The 13,508-nt window shown below is 40.9% G+C and overlaps 1 protein-coding gene across 1 annotated transcript in view; it reads right to left on the bottom strand.

Annotated features, from left to right (window-relative positions):
- GAS6 (growth arrest specific 6) overlaps positions 1–13,276 on the bottom strand; it is a 105,642-nt gene extending 92,366 nt beyond the window's left edge. Inside the window, exons 1-2 of the mRNA XM_044670497.1 lie at positions 12,910–13,276; positions 12,223–12,389 (exon numbers count right to left, since the gene is read on the bottom strand). Coding sequence (XP_044526432.1) covers positions 12,223–12,389; positions 12,910–12,997 — 255 coding nt within the window. The 5' untranslated portion in view covers positions 12,998–13,276. The remainder of the gene's footprint in view (positions 1–12,222; positions 12,390–12,909) is intronic.
- Between the last annotated feature and the right edge of the window lie 232 nt (positions 13,277–13,508).

The following is a 13,508-nucleotide window of genomic DNA, read 5'->3' as shown; positions in this document are numbered from 1 at the left end:
TATAAATTTTACATTTACAAATATAAATTTGTTTATAAATAGATAAATTTTATATTTACATTTACATATATAAATGATTAGATTTCATTTATAATAAATATATATTTTGAAATATATATTTAAAAATATATGTAATGTCATTTATAATAGCTACATCAATATATTGTTTGTTCTATTAATGAGAAATATTTACAAATATGACTTAATATAGAAATCCTGAGTTTTGAGGTGAAGAAATTTCATTTTAATCTTACTTGGAGACCTGGGAATTTAGTTAGAATAGTATATCCTCATATGGAAACATGTAACCAACCAAATTTACATTTCATGCATTACACTTTCACTGATAATCCCTTAAGTCTCAGGCTAGTACAAACATACTTACCATTCAGAGAGAAACAAGAAAGTCAGATCTATGGCAGAACCTCTCTTCATATACTGAGAAGAGGCCCTGGATAGAGATTTCAGGAGGTCTAGGCTTGAGCTCCTCTTCTAATTTTGCCAAGGGCAAGGTGGTTGACCTCCCTGGGATTCAAACACTCTCTCAGTAAAATACAGAAGTCATGCAGCAAGGAGTTGCTTGAGAAAAGGAGACTCAAGCTGCATTAGATGGTGGATGCATAACCGGTTTGACTGTTTTACAAACAACCAGTCAATTTAGACTAAAAAAAAAAAAAAAAAAAAATCAGCCAAACCGGTTGTCTGACTGAATTGACCAATTTTCTGACTGGGAAAGTAACAAGGAGCAGCCTTAAGAGATGAAAGCTGAGGCAGTTAAAAAGAGATCATCAGTCAAAGAGGGAGCTGAATGGGGAACTCTTTGGTGAGTAAAGGGCATGGGGGAACAGGGCAACTGGGCAGAAGGACAGAGTAGAAAATGCTCTAAGAAAGGAGAGATTAATGACTGAGAAACCAGAGGACCGGAATGGGTAGCCACAGGAAGGAAAAAAGAAGGAAATCTTCAAAAGATAATGCAATCTTAGCATTTAATGTGGAGTCTGTGTTTATCCCAAGGTCACATAAAGAAATAAGGCAGGCAAACCTTTTGTAGTGAAGAAAAAGATGATGGGTGGAAGAAAAGGGAATGACAAAGGATATGAATAACTTGTTGCCTGGGTAAGGGTTCAAAGAGGGCCCACATATGAATATAGATAATCTTCCTCACCTGTCTTCCTCCTTGGCTCCTTAGCCCCCAAGACAGCTTTTTTCTTGCTTGGGATGCTCCTAAATTTTAGTGGCATCTCCATTGCCCAAAGATTCCCAAATTACCTTTTCAACAAAGATTAGAACTGACAAGGAACTTTGGGATCATCTATTCTGAGAGTCTCATTTCACAAAAGAGGAAACTGAGGAACATAGAAAGGAGGTGACTTGCCCAAGACCACCCAAATAAGGCTGGATTTAGAGCTTAAAGGGACCTCAAAAGATTGATATCTCCCTCAGGTGCTTAATATCTATGTGATGGTCAAATCATTTAATGCTTGAAGCCTCAGTTACTTCATTTATAAAATGAGAAAACTGAACTTTATGGCTTCTGAGGTCTTTTCCAGCTTTAGATATCTAGCCTTAGCACTCTTATTTTGCAGACCTCAAAATTGAGGTCCAGCGAGAGAAAGTGACTTGCCCACAGTCATAAAGCAGGGGTCCTTATCCATTCTTGGATCATGAACTTCCCTCTCCTTCCCTCTACTCCCCCTCTCCTGGAGTCTAGTGAAGCCTGTAGATTCTTTCTCAAAATAATATTTTTAAATGTACCAAATAAAATATACAAGATAACAGAGGAAACCAATTACATTGAAATAGTTATCAAAATATTAAAAAAAAAAGTTCATGGACTCCAGGTTAGTCAGTCTGAGCTTCAAAGCCAGGTGTTTTGGATCCAATTTCAAGGCTCTTTCCAAATATTTAATGCAACTCAATCATGCAGTTCGTTATTGTCCACAGTCTTCCTATATTAACTCCCTGTTGGACCAAAATTAGAAGCAAGCTAAAGAGTACCCGGGGGCAGCTAAGGGACACAGTAGAGATAGAATGTTGGGCCTGGAGTCAGGATGATCAAAGTCTAAATCTAGGCTCAGACACTAGCTGTGTGACCCTGGGCAAGTCACTTTACCCTGTTTGCCTCAGTTTCCTCACCTTTAAAGTGAGCTGGATAAGGAAATGGCAAACCACCAAGTATCTTTGCCAAGAAAACCCCAAGTGGGGTCATGAAGAGTCAGACATGACTGAAATGACTCAACAACAATAACAAAAGGGTTAACTAAAGGCAAGTGCTGAAGGTTAAATAAGTAAATATTGTACATGGATAAAGGGACTGGACTGAACTGAATTGGCTAACCTGCTCCTGGATTATCCTGAAATATGACTGTAGCTTGAAATTAAGTGTGGATAAGCTAGGATAGATAAGCCCCTGGAGATAATGTAGTTTTGTTGTTTTTTTTTTACAGGAACTCACATGCCAGAGATTTATGACTATGCTGTGGCCACTGAGTGATGTATAATATATTTCAGAAAAACTAATTATAGGAGTGGGGGCAAGGGGAAAGACTACGGATTGATTTTCTACTAAGTAGAATCCTTTTAGTCGAGAGTCTAAAGAGAGACATTAGAGATCATCTAATTTGACTCCATTTTGTTTTTGTTTTTGTTTTTGTTCAATTGCGTCCCTATCTGTGATCCTTATTTGGGGTTTTCTTGGCAAAGATAGTGGAGTGGTTTGTCATTTCCATCTCTGGCTCATTTTATAGATGGGGAAACGGAGTCAAATAGGATTAAATGACTTGTCCAGGGTTATACAGCTAATAAACCTCTGAGATAATAAACAGTCTGAAACTGGATTTGAATTCAGGAAGATGGGGCCTAGACAAATGAAGCAACTTGCCCAATTAGAAAGAATAAAGTCAAGAAGATTAGACCATGTTAAACTATTGGATACATCACTAATAGAATCACAGGAACTCAGCAGAAAAAGGAATCTTAAAGATCAAAATCTAAGTCTTGTTTAACAAATAAGAAAACTGGAGGGGTAAATAATAATAATATTCTTATATAATTTAGTATGTTTTATATAATTGTTGTTATAAAATAATGATAATAATATTGCCAGAGAGGTAAATAGTAATAATTATAATAGCTAACCTTTATATAGTACTTACTATGTGCCAGGCACTATGCTAAAGCACTTTACAATTATTGTGTTTTTTGATCCTTACACTAACCCTGGGAGGCAGGTACTATTATTATACTTATTTTACAGATGAAGAAGCTGAGGCATAATAGAGGTTAAGTGACTTGCCCAGGGTCACATGGCTAATAAACCTCTGAGACTGGATTTAAACTCAAATCTTTTTGACTCCAGACCCAGTGCTCTATCCAGTGAATCATGTAATTTCATCAATACCTTTTAAGTACTGAGAACAAGGACTTTTCAGTGACAGAGTAGAGCCAACATTATGAAAGCTCTCTTTAAGCCAGTGATTCCCAAAGTGGGCGCTACCACCGGGCCCTGGTGGGTGCTGCAGTGATTTAGGGAGGCGGTGATGGCCACAGGTGCATTTATCTTTCCTATTAATTGCTATTAAAATTTTTTAAAAATTAATTTCCAGGGGGCTAAGTAATATTTTTTCTGGAAAGGAGGCAGTAGGCCAAAAAAGTTTGGGAATCACTGCTTTAAGCCAATGACCTCATCAGAAAAGACAGGTGAAGAAGGAAGTAGACCATAAAAGAAAGGATCAAATCAAAACTAGGACTAGAAATTTCCAAAAGGGTCACAGGTACCACAAGGTCTTAAGTCCTGAGAGCTAAAAGGAACCCTGAATCCCTTTAAGCTCTAAAGAGAGAAAAAGAACCCTGAACAAAAATCCCCTGATTTTACAAATGAGGAAACTGAGCCTCCAAGAGGTAAAGTCTGGGCCAAGGTCACCAGGTAATAAATATGCAGCAGAGCCTGTTTCTGAACCCAAGTCTTCCCAATTCTAAGGCAGGTACTTACTCTAGTTATTATATAGTTAAATGTTAGAAATGAATTTTGAGGGGAAAGAAATGAATCAAGATTTTTTAAAAAAGACTGTGAAATTGACTCCCCACCTTTTTTGGTATAGAAGCACTATTGTTAACTTCACAACAGTGAATAGTATTACTTTTTCAAACAACTATGAATGAAAAATTAATCTTTCCATGAAAGTTTCACAACTCCTGCCCTGGGATAAGTGGCTAACTCCCAGAGAATTACACAACTCGCATTGAGAATTCACTAAGCTGAAAGAAAAGGAAGAGGGATTCAATAAATAGGATGTCCTCCATCTATTTTTGGTGTTGAGATTAGTATTTTATAACCTTTAATGAAACAATAAGATTGATAAAATATGACATCCTATTTTCACTGAGTATTAGGGGAGCACTAGCAAATATTTAACAACCAGTTCCACACACGTTAATGTTTAATCTGTGTTATTAATATTTTCTTCATCACTTTATTAAGTCTAGACAATCAACAAAGCAATAAACCAAGTACTATTTTGTACTATATCAAGTCTAGACAATCAACGAAACAATAAATCAAGTCCTATTTTGTGGCATTTTGCCAATTCCAAGGTGGAAATGTTCACACTGAAAATTTAACACCGGACTCTGAGCTGTTATGAAGAGACTCCAGCATACCCCTGGAATAATAACCAATGATAATATCTTAAAGTACTGTAAATATTACAAAATATGCTCATAAATATTCTTTTTTAAAAAAATCCTCGCCTTCCATCCTAGAATAAATTCTAAGTATTAGTTCCAAGGCAGAAGAGTAGTAAGGGCTAGATAAACGAGGGTTAAGTGACTTGTTCAGGATCATACAGCTAGGAAATGTCTTGAGGTCATATTTGAACCCAGGACCTCCTATCTCTAGGTCTGGCTTTCTATCTCCTTAGAAACCCAGCTTCCTCAAATAGTTTCATTATGGTATTCCAGAACTAAGGTTCTTCCAAATCTGTGACTCAATAATATTTCAGTTTTTACTTAAAAATAAAAAGGAGGTAAGCATATTGAAAAAGGGAGGAAAAGATATTTCTTCTTGTAATTACGGAGTAAGGCTTCAAAAAATGATAACACAAATGATAATAAGAGAGAACGGCATAGAGCCTTGGAAAGAAAGAGGCTGTAGAACAGGGGATGAGAGTCCTCATCTACAGGAAACTCTATTAAGACTAATAGAGAAGATGTCACTTTGTGACCATAGAAGAACTTTCTCATTGAAAGCTCCATCTGCTAATCAAATCATGGGTTTGTTTTTTTAAAAAAAAAATGCAAACAACAGAATCTTTTAGCTAAACTGATCCTTGCATTCTATTCCATTTTACAGACATTTATTTTACATTTATTTGTCATTGAGTTGTTTCACTCGTGTCTGACTCTGTGACCCCATTTTGGGGTTTTCTTGGCAGAGATACTGCAGTGGTTTGCCATTTCCTTTTCCAGGTCATTTTACAGATGGGGAACTGAAGTAAACAGGGTTAAGTGACTTGCCCAGGGTCACATAGCTACTAACTGTCTCAGGATGGATTTGAATTCATGAACGTGTTTCTGTTTCTAAGTCCAATGCTCCATCCATTGCACCACCTAGGTTCCCCCACAGACATTTGTCTGGCAGTGTCTGCTAGTGCAGGCTACCATTCTTGGCACTGAGGATACAAAAACAAAACAATCTCTACCCTCAACAAATCTAAATTCTATACTGGGAGAGGGAAGTGTGGGGGTATATACTCCCATATACTCTGAAAAATTAATATGTCCACAATAATACAAAGTGAGACTGAGGTAGAAAGCACTAACAATCAAAATAGCTAACATTTATATAGTGATTTAAGATTTGCAAAGTGCTTTACAAATATCTCATTTTATCTTCACAACCACAGTGCTATTATTATTCCCACTTTACAGATGAGAAAACTGAGGCAGACAGAATTTAAGTGATTTTGCTTAGAATTTGCTCGGGGCCAATTTGGTAGGTGTTTGAGGTAGGATTTGAACCCCAAACTCCCTGACTGCAAGACCAATTCTCTATCAACTCTGCTTTCTTTAGCTGCCTCAGCAATTTGGTTGGGGCATGAGAGGGGACAGAAAAGACCTTCTCTAAAGAGGTGATATCTCAACAACACACTGAAGGACAACAGATCTTCTAAGAGGTGGAGGTGAAGAGGGAGTTCACTCTAGAGCAAGAAGGGAAGGGAATAAGCATTTATATACAATTAATTAGCTACTATCTGCCAGGCACTAGGCTAAACATTTTACAAATATTATCTCATTTGAACTAAATATGGAGGAAGGAGTTCCTATTTTCCAGTTAAGGAAACTGAGACAAATAGACTAAGTGACTTACCCTTGAGGAACACAAGCTAGAAAGTTTCTGATGCTTCATTTGAACTCAAGACTTTCTGATTCCAGTCCCAGCACTCAATGCACTATGGAGCCACTTATCTGCCATTCCAGACACAGATGAGCTCCCCTGCCTGGTTTTATCAAGTCCATGGAACAAAATAACCCTCAGTGTCTCACTCCCACTTTTTCACTTCCTTTTGTGTTATTGCATCCCCAATTGTGTATCCCCAATGCCTAGCGCAGTGCCTGCCATATTGTTCATTGTCATAATTGACTCTTCATGACCATTATCAGTCCGTGGGGATTTTCTTAGCAAAGATATTGGAGGGGTTTGCCATTTCCGTCTCCAGTTTAGATTATTGTTGATTTTCTTCATTTCAAAGAGGACCAATTACAGCATTACTAGATGTCAAAACTTGCCAGGAAATTGGATTGATGTGAGGCAGTATTACAGAAGTGCTTAATAAATGTTTATTGGATTGGATTAGAGTAAGGAATGTTCTAGGAAATATTAAGAGCTCAAAGATATAATGGTAATGCATGATTTTTCCACCTGAGAAATTAAGGAAAATACATGGGTTGGTTTTGGGAAGAGAGGGGTGATGGGAAGATACTTGAATTTTTTTTAAGTAGGGTTAAAAATCAAAGTGCCAGGGGCACAATGGATAGACAGGTAGGCCTGGAGATGGGAGGTCCTGGGTTTAGACACTTCCTGGCTATGTGATCCTGAATAAGTCACTTGACCCCAATTACCTAGCCTTTACTGCCATCCTGCCTTGGAACAGATATTTAGTATCAGTTAACTCTAAGACAGAAGGTAAGAATTTTAAATAGAAAAAAATCAAAAGTATGTAAAGGTGGGTATATAGCCATGAAATATGTCAAAGGCTCCAAGAATATGAGGCTATTAAATAACCAATGAAAAGGGTTTTCTTTGGGGGCAAATAACAGGACATAGGAACATAAGAGATCATGGACTTTCTTAGGGGATAAGATTAGGAATGGGTCTGTGATTATTCTGGGGAATTCCCAGTACCAATATGTGTGGCACTTTGCCTACAACTTATAGAATTAGTGTTACCCAGAGTACTGAGGTATTATGTGACTTGCCTCGAGTCATACATACAGAATAACTAAGAGGTGAGATTTGAACTAAGGTCTTCCTGCTCTGAGATCATCTCTTTCTACTGCCTCTGCATAGACAGAACTCATTATAAGAAGAAAAATATTATCCTTTTGTATAAAAGATTTGTGATTTTTAGGAGATTAAAAGAGTAGAGGGGAATCACCCTCTTAGGAACTGCTACACTATGAGGCACATGGAATGGTGAAAACTTTTGTAATTCTGTTGATTCTATCTTGTTTTTAATAAGGTTAAATTATCGAAGAGATCTCCTCAAGGGAAATCAAACTATATCTAAACTGGTACAACCAGTACAGCTACACTAGGGCATAGACTAAATGTGAATGTGTATTTCTCTTTCTGCTCCACCCTTTCTGTATTAACCAGTCCCACATTAGATTTCTGGTTTCAGCTAGGTGGGGGTCTGTGAACCTGCCACCTACAGGCCCAGAAATGGCTATAAACTCAGAGTAAAACATTGAAATATCTAACCACTACTTCTTTGCATTCACAAATCATGTAGGAGAAGCAAACTTCAGTCAGTGCATCACTGATGATAATCATATGAAAAATGAGAAGAAAAAATAGGCTATGAAGAAAATGGCAGAACAAGTTATAGGATGGGGAAATACAGTGGAACCAGGCATTATAGGCACTCAATACATGTTTGCTGAATGACAATGAATGATGCTGTTAGTAGTGTCTAGGAAGAGGAAAATTGATTTAGGGCTGGAAAATCCATCAAGATGGCCTTTTCCAACCCTTTCATTTAGAGATGAGGGAACTAAGTTGCAGGGTTTAAAAGAACTGACCAAGGTCACCCAGTAAGTGGTAATCAGGATATCAGCCCAGGTTCTGACTCCGAATTCATTCCTTCTACCACTATCCCTGGTTAATTCTGATGCTGCTAGTCTTCTATCAAGCCTTTACTATAATATTAATACTGTTTGGGGAGATACTATTTGACCTACATGTGAAAAGACAATTAGTTTTTATTATGAGATCCTACTTTGGTTTACCAGTCATTTGTTTTTGTGATACAAAAACCCAAAGGGACTGAAAAAAATCAATAGACTTGATAGTGATGGATACACATTATTTCCACTGCCCTGGCAAATATGGTTAGCAGCCATTACATGAGCAATCAAAATGAAACAATGTTAAGACTGGCTCCACAGGGATCGTGCCTTTATCATGTTAAATGTATTAAGGAACATTTTATACTGTGCATATTTGTATGACTTCCCTGGAAATGTATTCAATCTTAGGAAGTTGTCTCTAGTACTAAGAGGGTAAGTAGGGATCATTCAGTCAGTATATGTCAGGGGTGGGACTTAATCCTACATCTTTCCCAGCTTTGTAGCCATTCTATTGTGCCTGCTTCTGCAAATAGACCTTATTATAGAAAGGACAATATTATCTTTATGTATAAAAGGTGAGAAAATGTATTTTAATTGAAAATTATTGTTTATATATTTTTATACATCCAGAGATACAGGCTGGCAGAAGGTAGAAGAGAAGTCATTCAAGAGTTATATGGGAACTTCCTAGCTGTGTGACCCTGGGCAAGTCACTTAACCCCCATTGCCTAGCCCTTACCACTCTTCCGCCTTGGAGCCAATAAGGGTTTTTTTAAAAAAAGAATTCTACAGGAAAATAGTATGATAGATGTTTTGATTATAACTACATTTATCTATCTATTAATCATCATTTATCTATCATCTCTTTATCTGTTCATCCATCGCTCTCTGTTTATCTACCTATCTACCTAATTTTTCATGCTTTCAGAAAAAGATTTGAGGCAGCATTGTCATTCATTTTCTAGTAAGATTTATAAAATATGTTCTTTAAAGTATCTGCTTCCAGGGAAAAAGCAGAGTTCTCCCTTTCTGCACACAAATCCTTGCAAAGGCAGTTACTTCCCATACCCACATCCTTCTCTGTCCCCACCAGCTGTACCACCTTCCAGGTTCACAAGCACACCACTCTCCAAAGGCTTTATTAATAGAGAGGTCTGCAGACCACCAGCTGCCTCTGCACCAACACTATGCAGTGCTGGAAGTAAAGAAGCACCCACTCCTGCATGTATCTCTTGCTTGCTTCCCCCTCCAGTTTTCTCTGGTGGCTTTATAAGCAAGTAAACAAACAAGACAATAATTCCAAAGGTCTTTAACACTTCTTTCTTAGCTTCTCCCTGAGGCAATGTCCTCTATCATCTCTATTTTCAGGAGAATAAGATGACTATTCACCCCTAAATAAATGTAACTGTTTACTGCACAAGTAGATTCCACCTAGAACAGTGATGGGCAACCTTTTAGAGATGGAGTGCTAGGCCCTGCTCCCACCCTACCTCCCAGATCAAGTGCCATGACCATGCCCTCCCCCAGAGACCATATTCTGTGCCCCTCCCCCTGCAGAGTGCCAGGCTCACATTGCTCCCCCCCTCTCACCCCACCCAGGGAAGGAAGGAAGCACTCCCGTTGGAATGCTGGGCAGAGAGCCGGGTGATATAGTTAGACTTGGGAAGAGGGAGAAGTGAGGGATGCAAGTACTCTACTCCCCTCTAGTTATGTGAGCTATTACTCCCTCAAACCTAGCTTCTCTCCAAAGTGGAAATTGAGGGGACATTGAAAATTTCAAAGTATACCCTCTTTAGCCACTATTCAAGGAATCAGAAGTCATTTCAAATGCAATGCTTTATTGAGAAAGAAAAAGGTGCCAGAAAAAAAAAAAGCAAGAATACCTCAGCTTACAGAAAAAACCCTTATTTATAGGAAAATATAGCCCAGCCCTCAGGTTAAATGACATCGTCCTGGGGGCAGCTGGGTAGCTCAGTGGATTGAGAGCCAGGCCTAGAGACGGGAGGTCCTAGGTTCAAATCTGGCCTCAGACACTTCCCAGCTGTGTGACCCTGGGAAAGTCACTTGACCCCCATTGCTTACCCTTACCACTCTTCTGCCTTGAAGCCAATACACAGTATTGACTCCAAGATGGAAGGTAAGGGTTCTCAATCAATCAATGAATAAATAAATAAGTGAATAAATAAATAAATGAGTAAGTAAATAAATAAATAAATGGCATCGTCCTGACACATTCACCCCATAATGGTCCAACCTTCCTGAAGCAGGTATCCTCCAAATTAACCTTTTTAGCAAGAGTTGAAGTCAGGTCTTAATCTGGATGCAAGGCTGATCTCTTTAACTCTGACAAACCACTATTGTGTTTTCCAGAGCACCTAGGCTACTACCTGTTCTCCAACTCAGGAAAGCACCCCTTTGAATGCAAATTGAACAGGCTCGGTTAGTAAGAGGTGAGGGGATTACGAATAAATTTGTTCATGAAAGAAACTGGGGAAGGGAGCTGATGAGGCTATTAGTCTAGCCTGGGGTTCATAAAACTTATTCCTAAAAATCACTAGACTACAATTTTGAACATTTTTAAAATACTAACTCAAAAGACACATCCCCAAATCCCAAAAATACTTTGTATAGTAAAGACACTAGTTCCTTCTGATAGTAAAGAAATAAGTTGTTTCTGTTTCACTCAGGCCCAAGGTAAGGCCTTTGTATTCTGAATGGGGTGGAGCAATCTTGTCCAGCAAGGGATGCTGTCTAGAAGACACCAGTTTACCACTTCCTTTTGGGGGGAGGAGGAGAGGAGCAGTCCAGCTGAGCCTCCTTCTGGCTTTCTAGTTAGGAACCCTGGCTTACTCTGTGCTGCAAGGACAGGTGCACTAGGTCCTTTGCATGTGTGCCCACAGAGAGGTCTATGCCATGCCATAGGTTCACCACCATGGACCTAGAACATCTAACTAGCCAGGGAAGAAAATAAAAAGGGAAAGCCATATGGATTCAAAAACAAGAGGTCCACTATATTTCTATTTCTAAACATATATGTGTATATATAGTTCATATATATAGTTCCCTCAAATTATTTCAAAGTAGATTTTCCTTAATGTCCTTGCTTTGGGGGAATCTTTGTTGCATGTTATAGAATGAGGATAAGAAATCTACTTTATTGAGTATTTTATTTCACTTAGCAGCACTACAAGACAAGTCTCTTTCCTATTCCTGCCGAATTGCAGGTCTTAAAGATGATCATCATATTTAAAAAAAAAAAAAAGTGAGACATGAATGTCCTCAGAGCTCTATCCTCCTTGACAACCTTGCATTCATTCTGTCCTTTAAGAATGACCTTAAAAACACCCAGGATGCAACATGGGAACCTGTACCCCTAAACCAAAGGACCATGAAATCCATCAGTGGAGGTGATAAAAGAATCTCAAGGGCACCCAATCAGCTAAGCAGAACCATCTGCGCATGCATATCATGTGTGTGTTTAAACGTGTGTGTCCAGAAAGGAGAGAAAAAGAGAATGTGATTTGCCCGGAGCTTCCTCAAAAGCCTGTTCAGCAAAGCCCTGGCTATGTCCTGTGGTTTAAATTATTTATCTAATGGTTCTCGTCCAAACATCTTCCCCAGCTGTGCGGACAGCTGGCGCCCTAATTCCAGCTGCTTCTGACAGGGACGGAAAGGGTAGTAGGGAAGGGAAGCGAAGGGAAGGGAGGAGGATGCGCGGACTCAGGCATGCAACTGCAGCTCCCAGAGAGACTGGTTAAACGCGCTCGTTCGTCTCCCAGGTCACTCCGCCCCAGGGGCTCTCCCTGAACACCCCCTCCCCATTTCGTCCCACGCATACACCCAAGCCACCTCTTCACTCCCCAATATCCTTACAGTCTCCGGGTCGTTTTCGAACACTTCTCGGGCTTCTTCCTTGTTGCACAGCTCTTCTATGCATTCTCTCTCTAGATGGCCCTGCTTGGTCTCTTCAAAGATCTGGTAGGCTCGGCGCTGTCTCGGCCGCAGGAACTGGGCTGCCTCCCGGGCCCGCAACAGCACGGCTGCCCCGCACAACACCCCGGGCGGGAAAGGAGAGGAAGAGGGAGGGATGGGTGGGAAATGGAATGAGAGACATTGGGAGGAAAGAAGAAGAAAGAGGTGCTCATAAATTCAGGCACCGACACCCCGCCCTGCCTGCAACCAGGGGACCGAATTGTTCTCCCCCTCCCCAGCCTCCCAGCACACGCACGCTCTGCAGCCTTAGCAAGCTGGGGATTGAGTACTTTCGCGAGTGTCCTTGATGGAAGCTGTGATGCTGCGGCCGCGGCGGCTGCTGCTGCTGCTGTTGTCGCATTGTGGAGGGTGGGGCTGGGGGGCGAAGCCACGGGTCGGGTGGGGAGGATATCTGGGCAAAAAGGATCCCCCTACCCAGGCTCTGAGCCGGAGAGGGCAGGGGCCAGGTTGGGTCGGGGCGGTGGGAAAGAGGGCAGTTAGGTGCTCTCCAGGTCGGTGCCCTGATCCCCCTTGCCCAGGGGATAGAATAAAGCTAGGGAGGCGGCCTCTGGGGCCAGGGGTACTCACTCTGCGAGGAGTCAGTGGCCAGCAAAAGGAGGAGTAGGACAGTACTGAGGGCGGCGGCAGGAGCCGGCTGCTGCTGCGGCGGCGGCATGATGTGGAGCTGGGTTCCGCTGGCTAGTAAATGACCTGGAGCCGAGCGCAGCCGGAGCCGGAGCCGGAGCCGGAGCCGGGCTGGCAGCTCTGGCTCCAGGCGGGTGCAGAGTGCGGGCGGGCGGGCGGAGCGAGCGCTCAGCTACTGTCAGCCAGAGCCAGGGAAACTATGCTGAGTGCTGTGGGGGAGTCGCTTTCTTCATCTTATCCAATCATTTATAAAGTTTACATCCCGGCTCAGCCAGGGAGGCACACCTATCGCCCTTCTCACCATTTCGTTGCGTCTATCATTGGAAGGAGGGAAGGCAAAGTGGGGGAGGGGTGGGGTGAGGAGGTCCCGGGGGCGGGAAGTCACTTTCAGACGCTCACTGTGGAGTCCACTGACTAAGACTCCGGGATCACTAGAGGCTGCGCAGCTTTGAGGCTCTGGAGTTCTTAGAACTTCCCAAGTTAACTTGCCATAAGGTAAAATTGCATTTGTCAAAAGGTAATATTAATAACAGTAACAGCAA

Source organism: Gracilinanus agilis, chromosome 3, assembly GCF_016433145.1.
Source record: "Gracilinanus agilis isolate LMUSP501 chromosome 3, AgileGrace, whole genome shotgun sequence".
Classification (NCBI taxonomy): domain Eukaryota; kingdom Metazoa; phylum Chordata; class Mammalia; order Didelphimorphia; family Didelphidae; genus Gracilinanus; species Gracilinanus agilis.
This window is presented reverse-complemented; position numbering and strand designations above follow the sequence as displayed.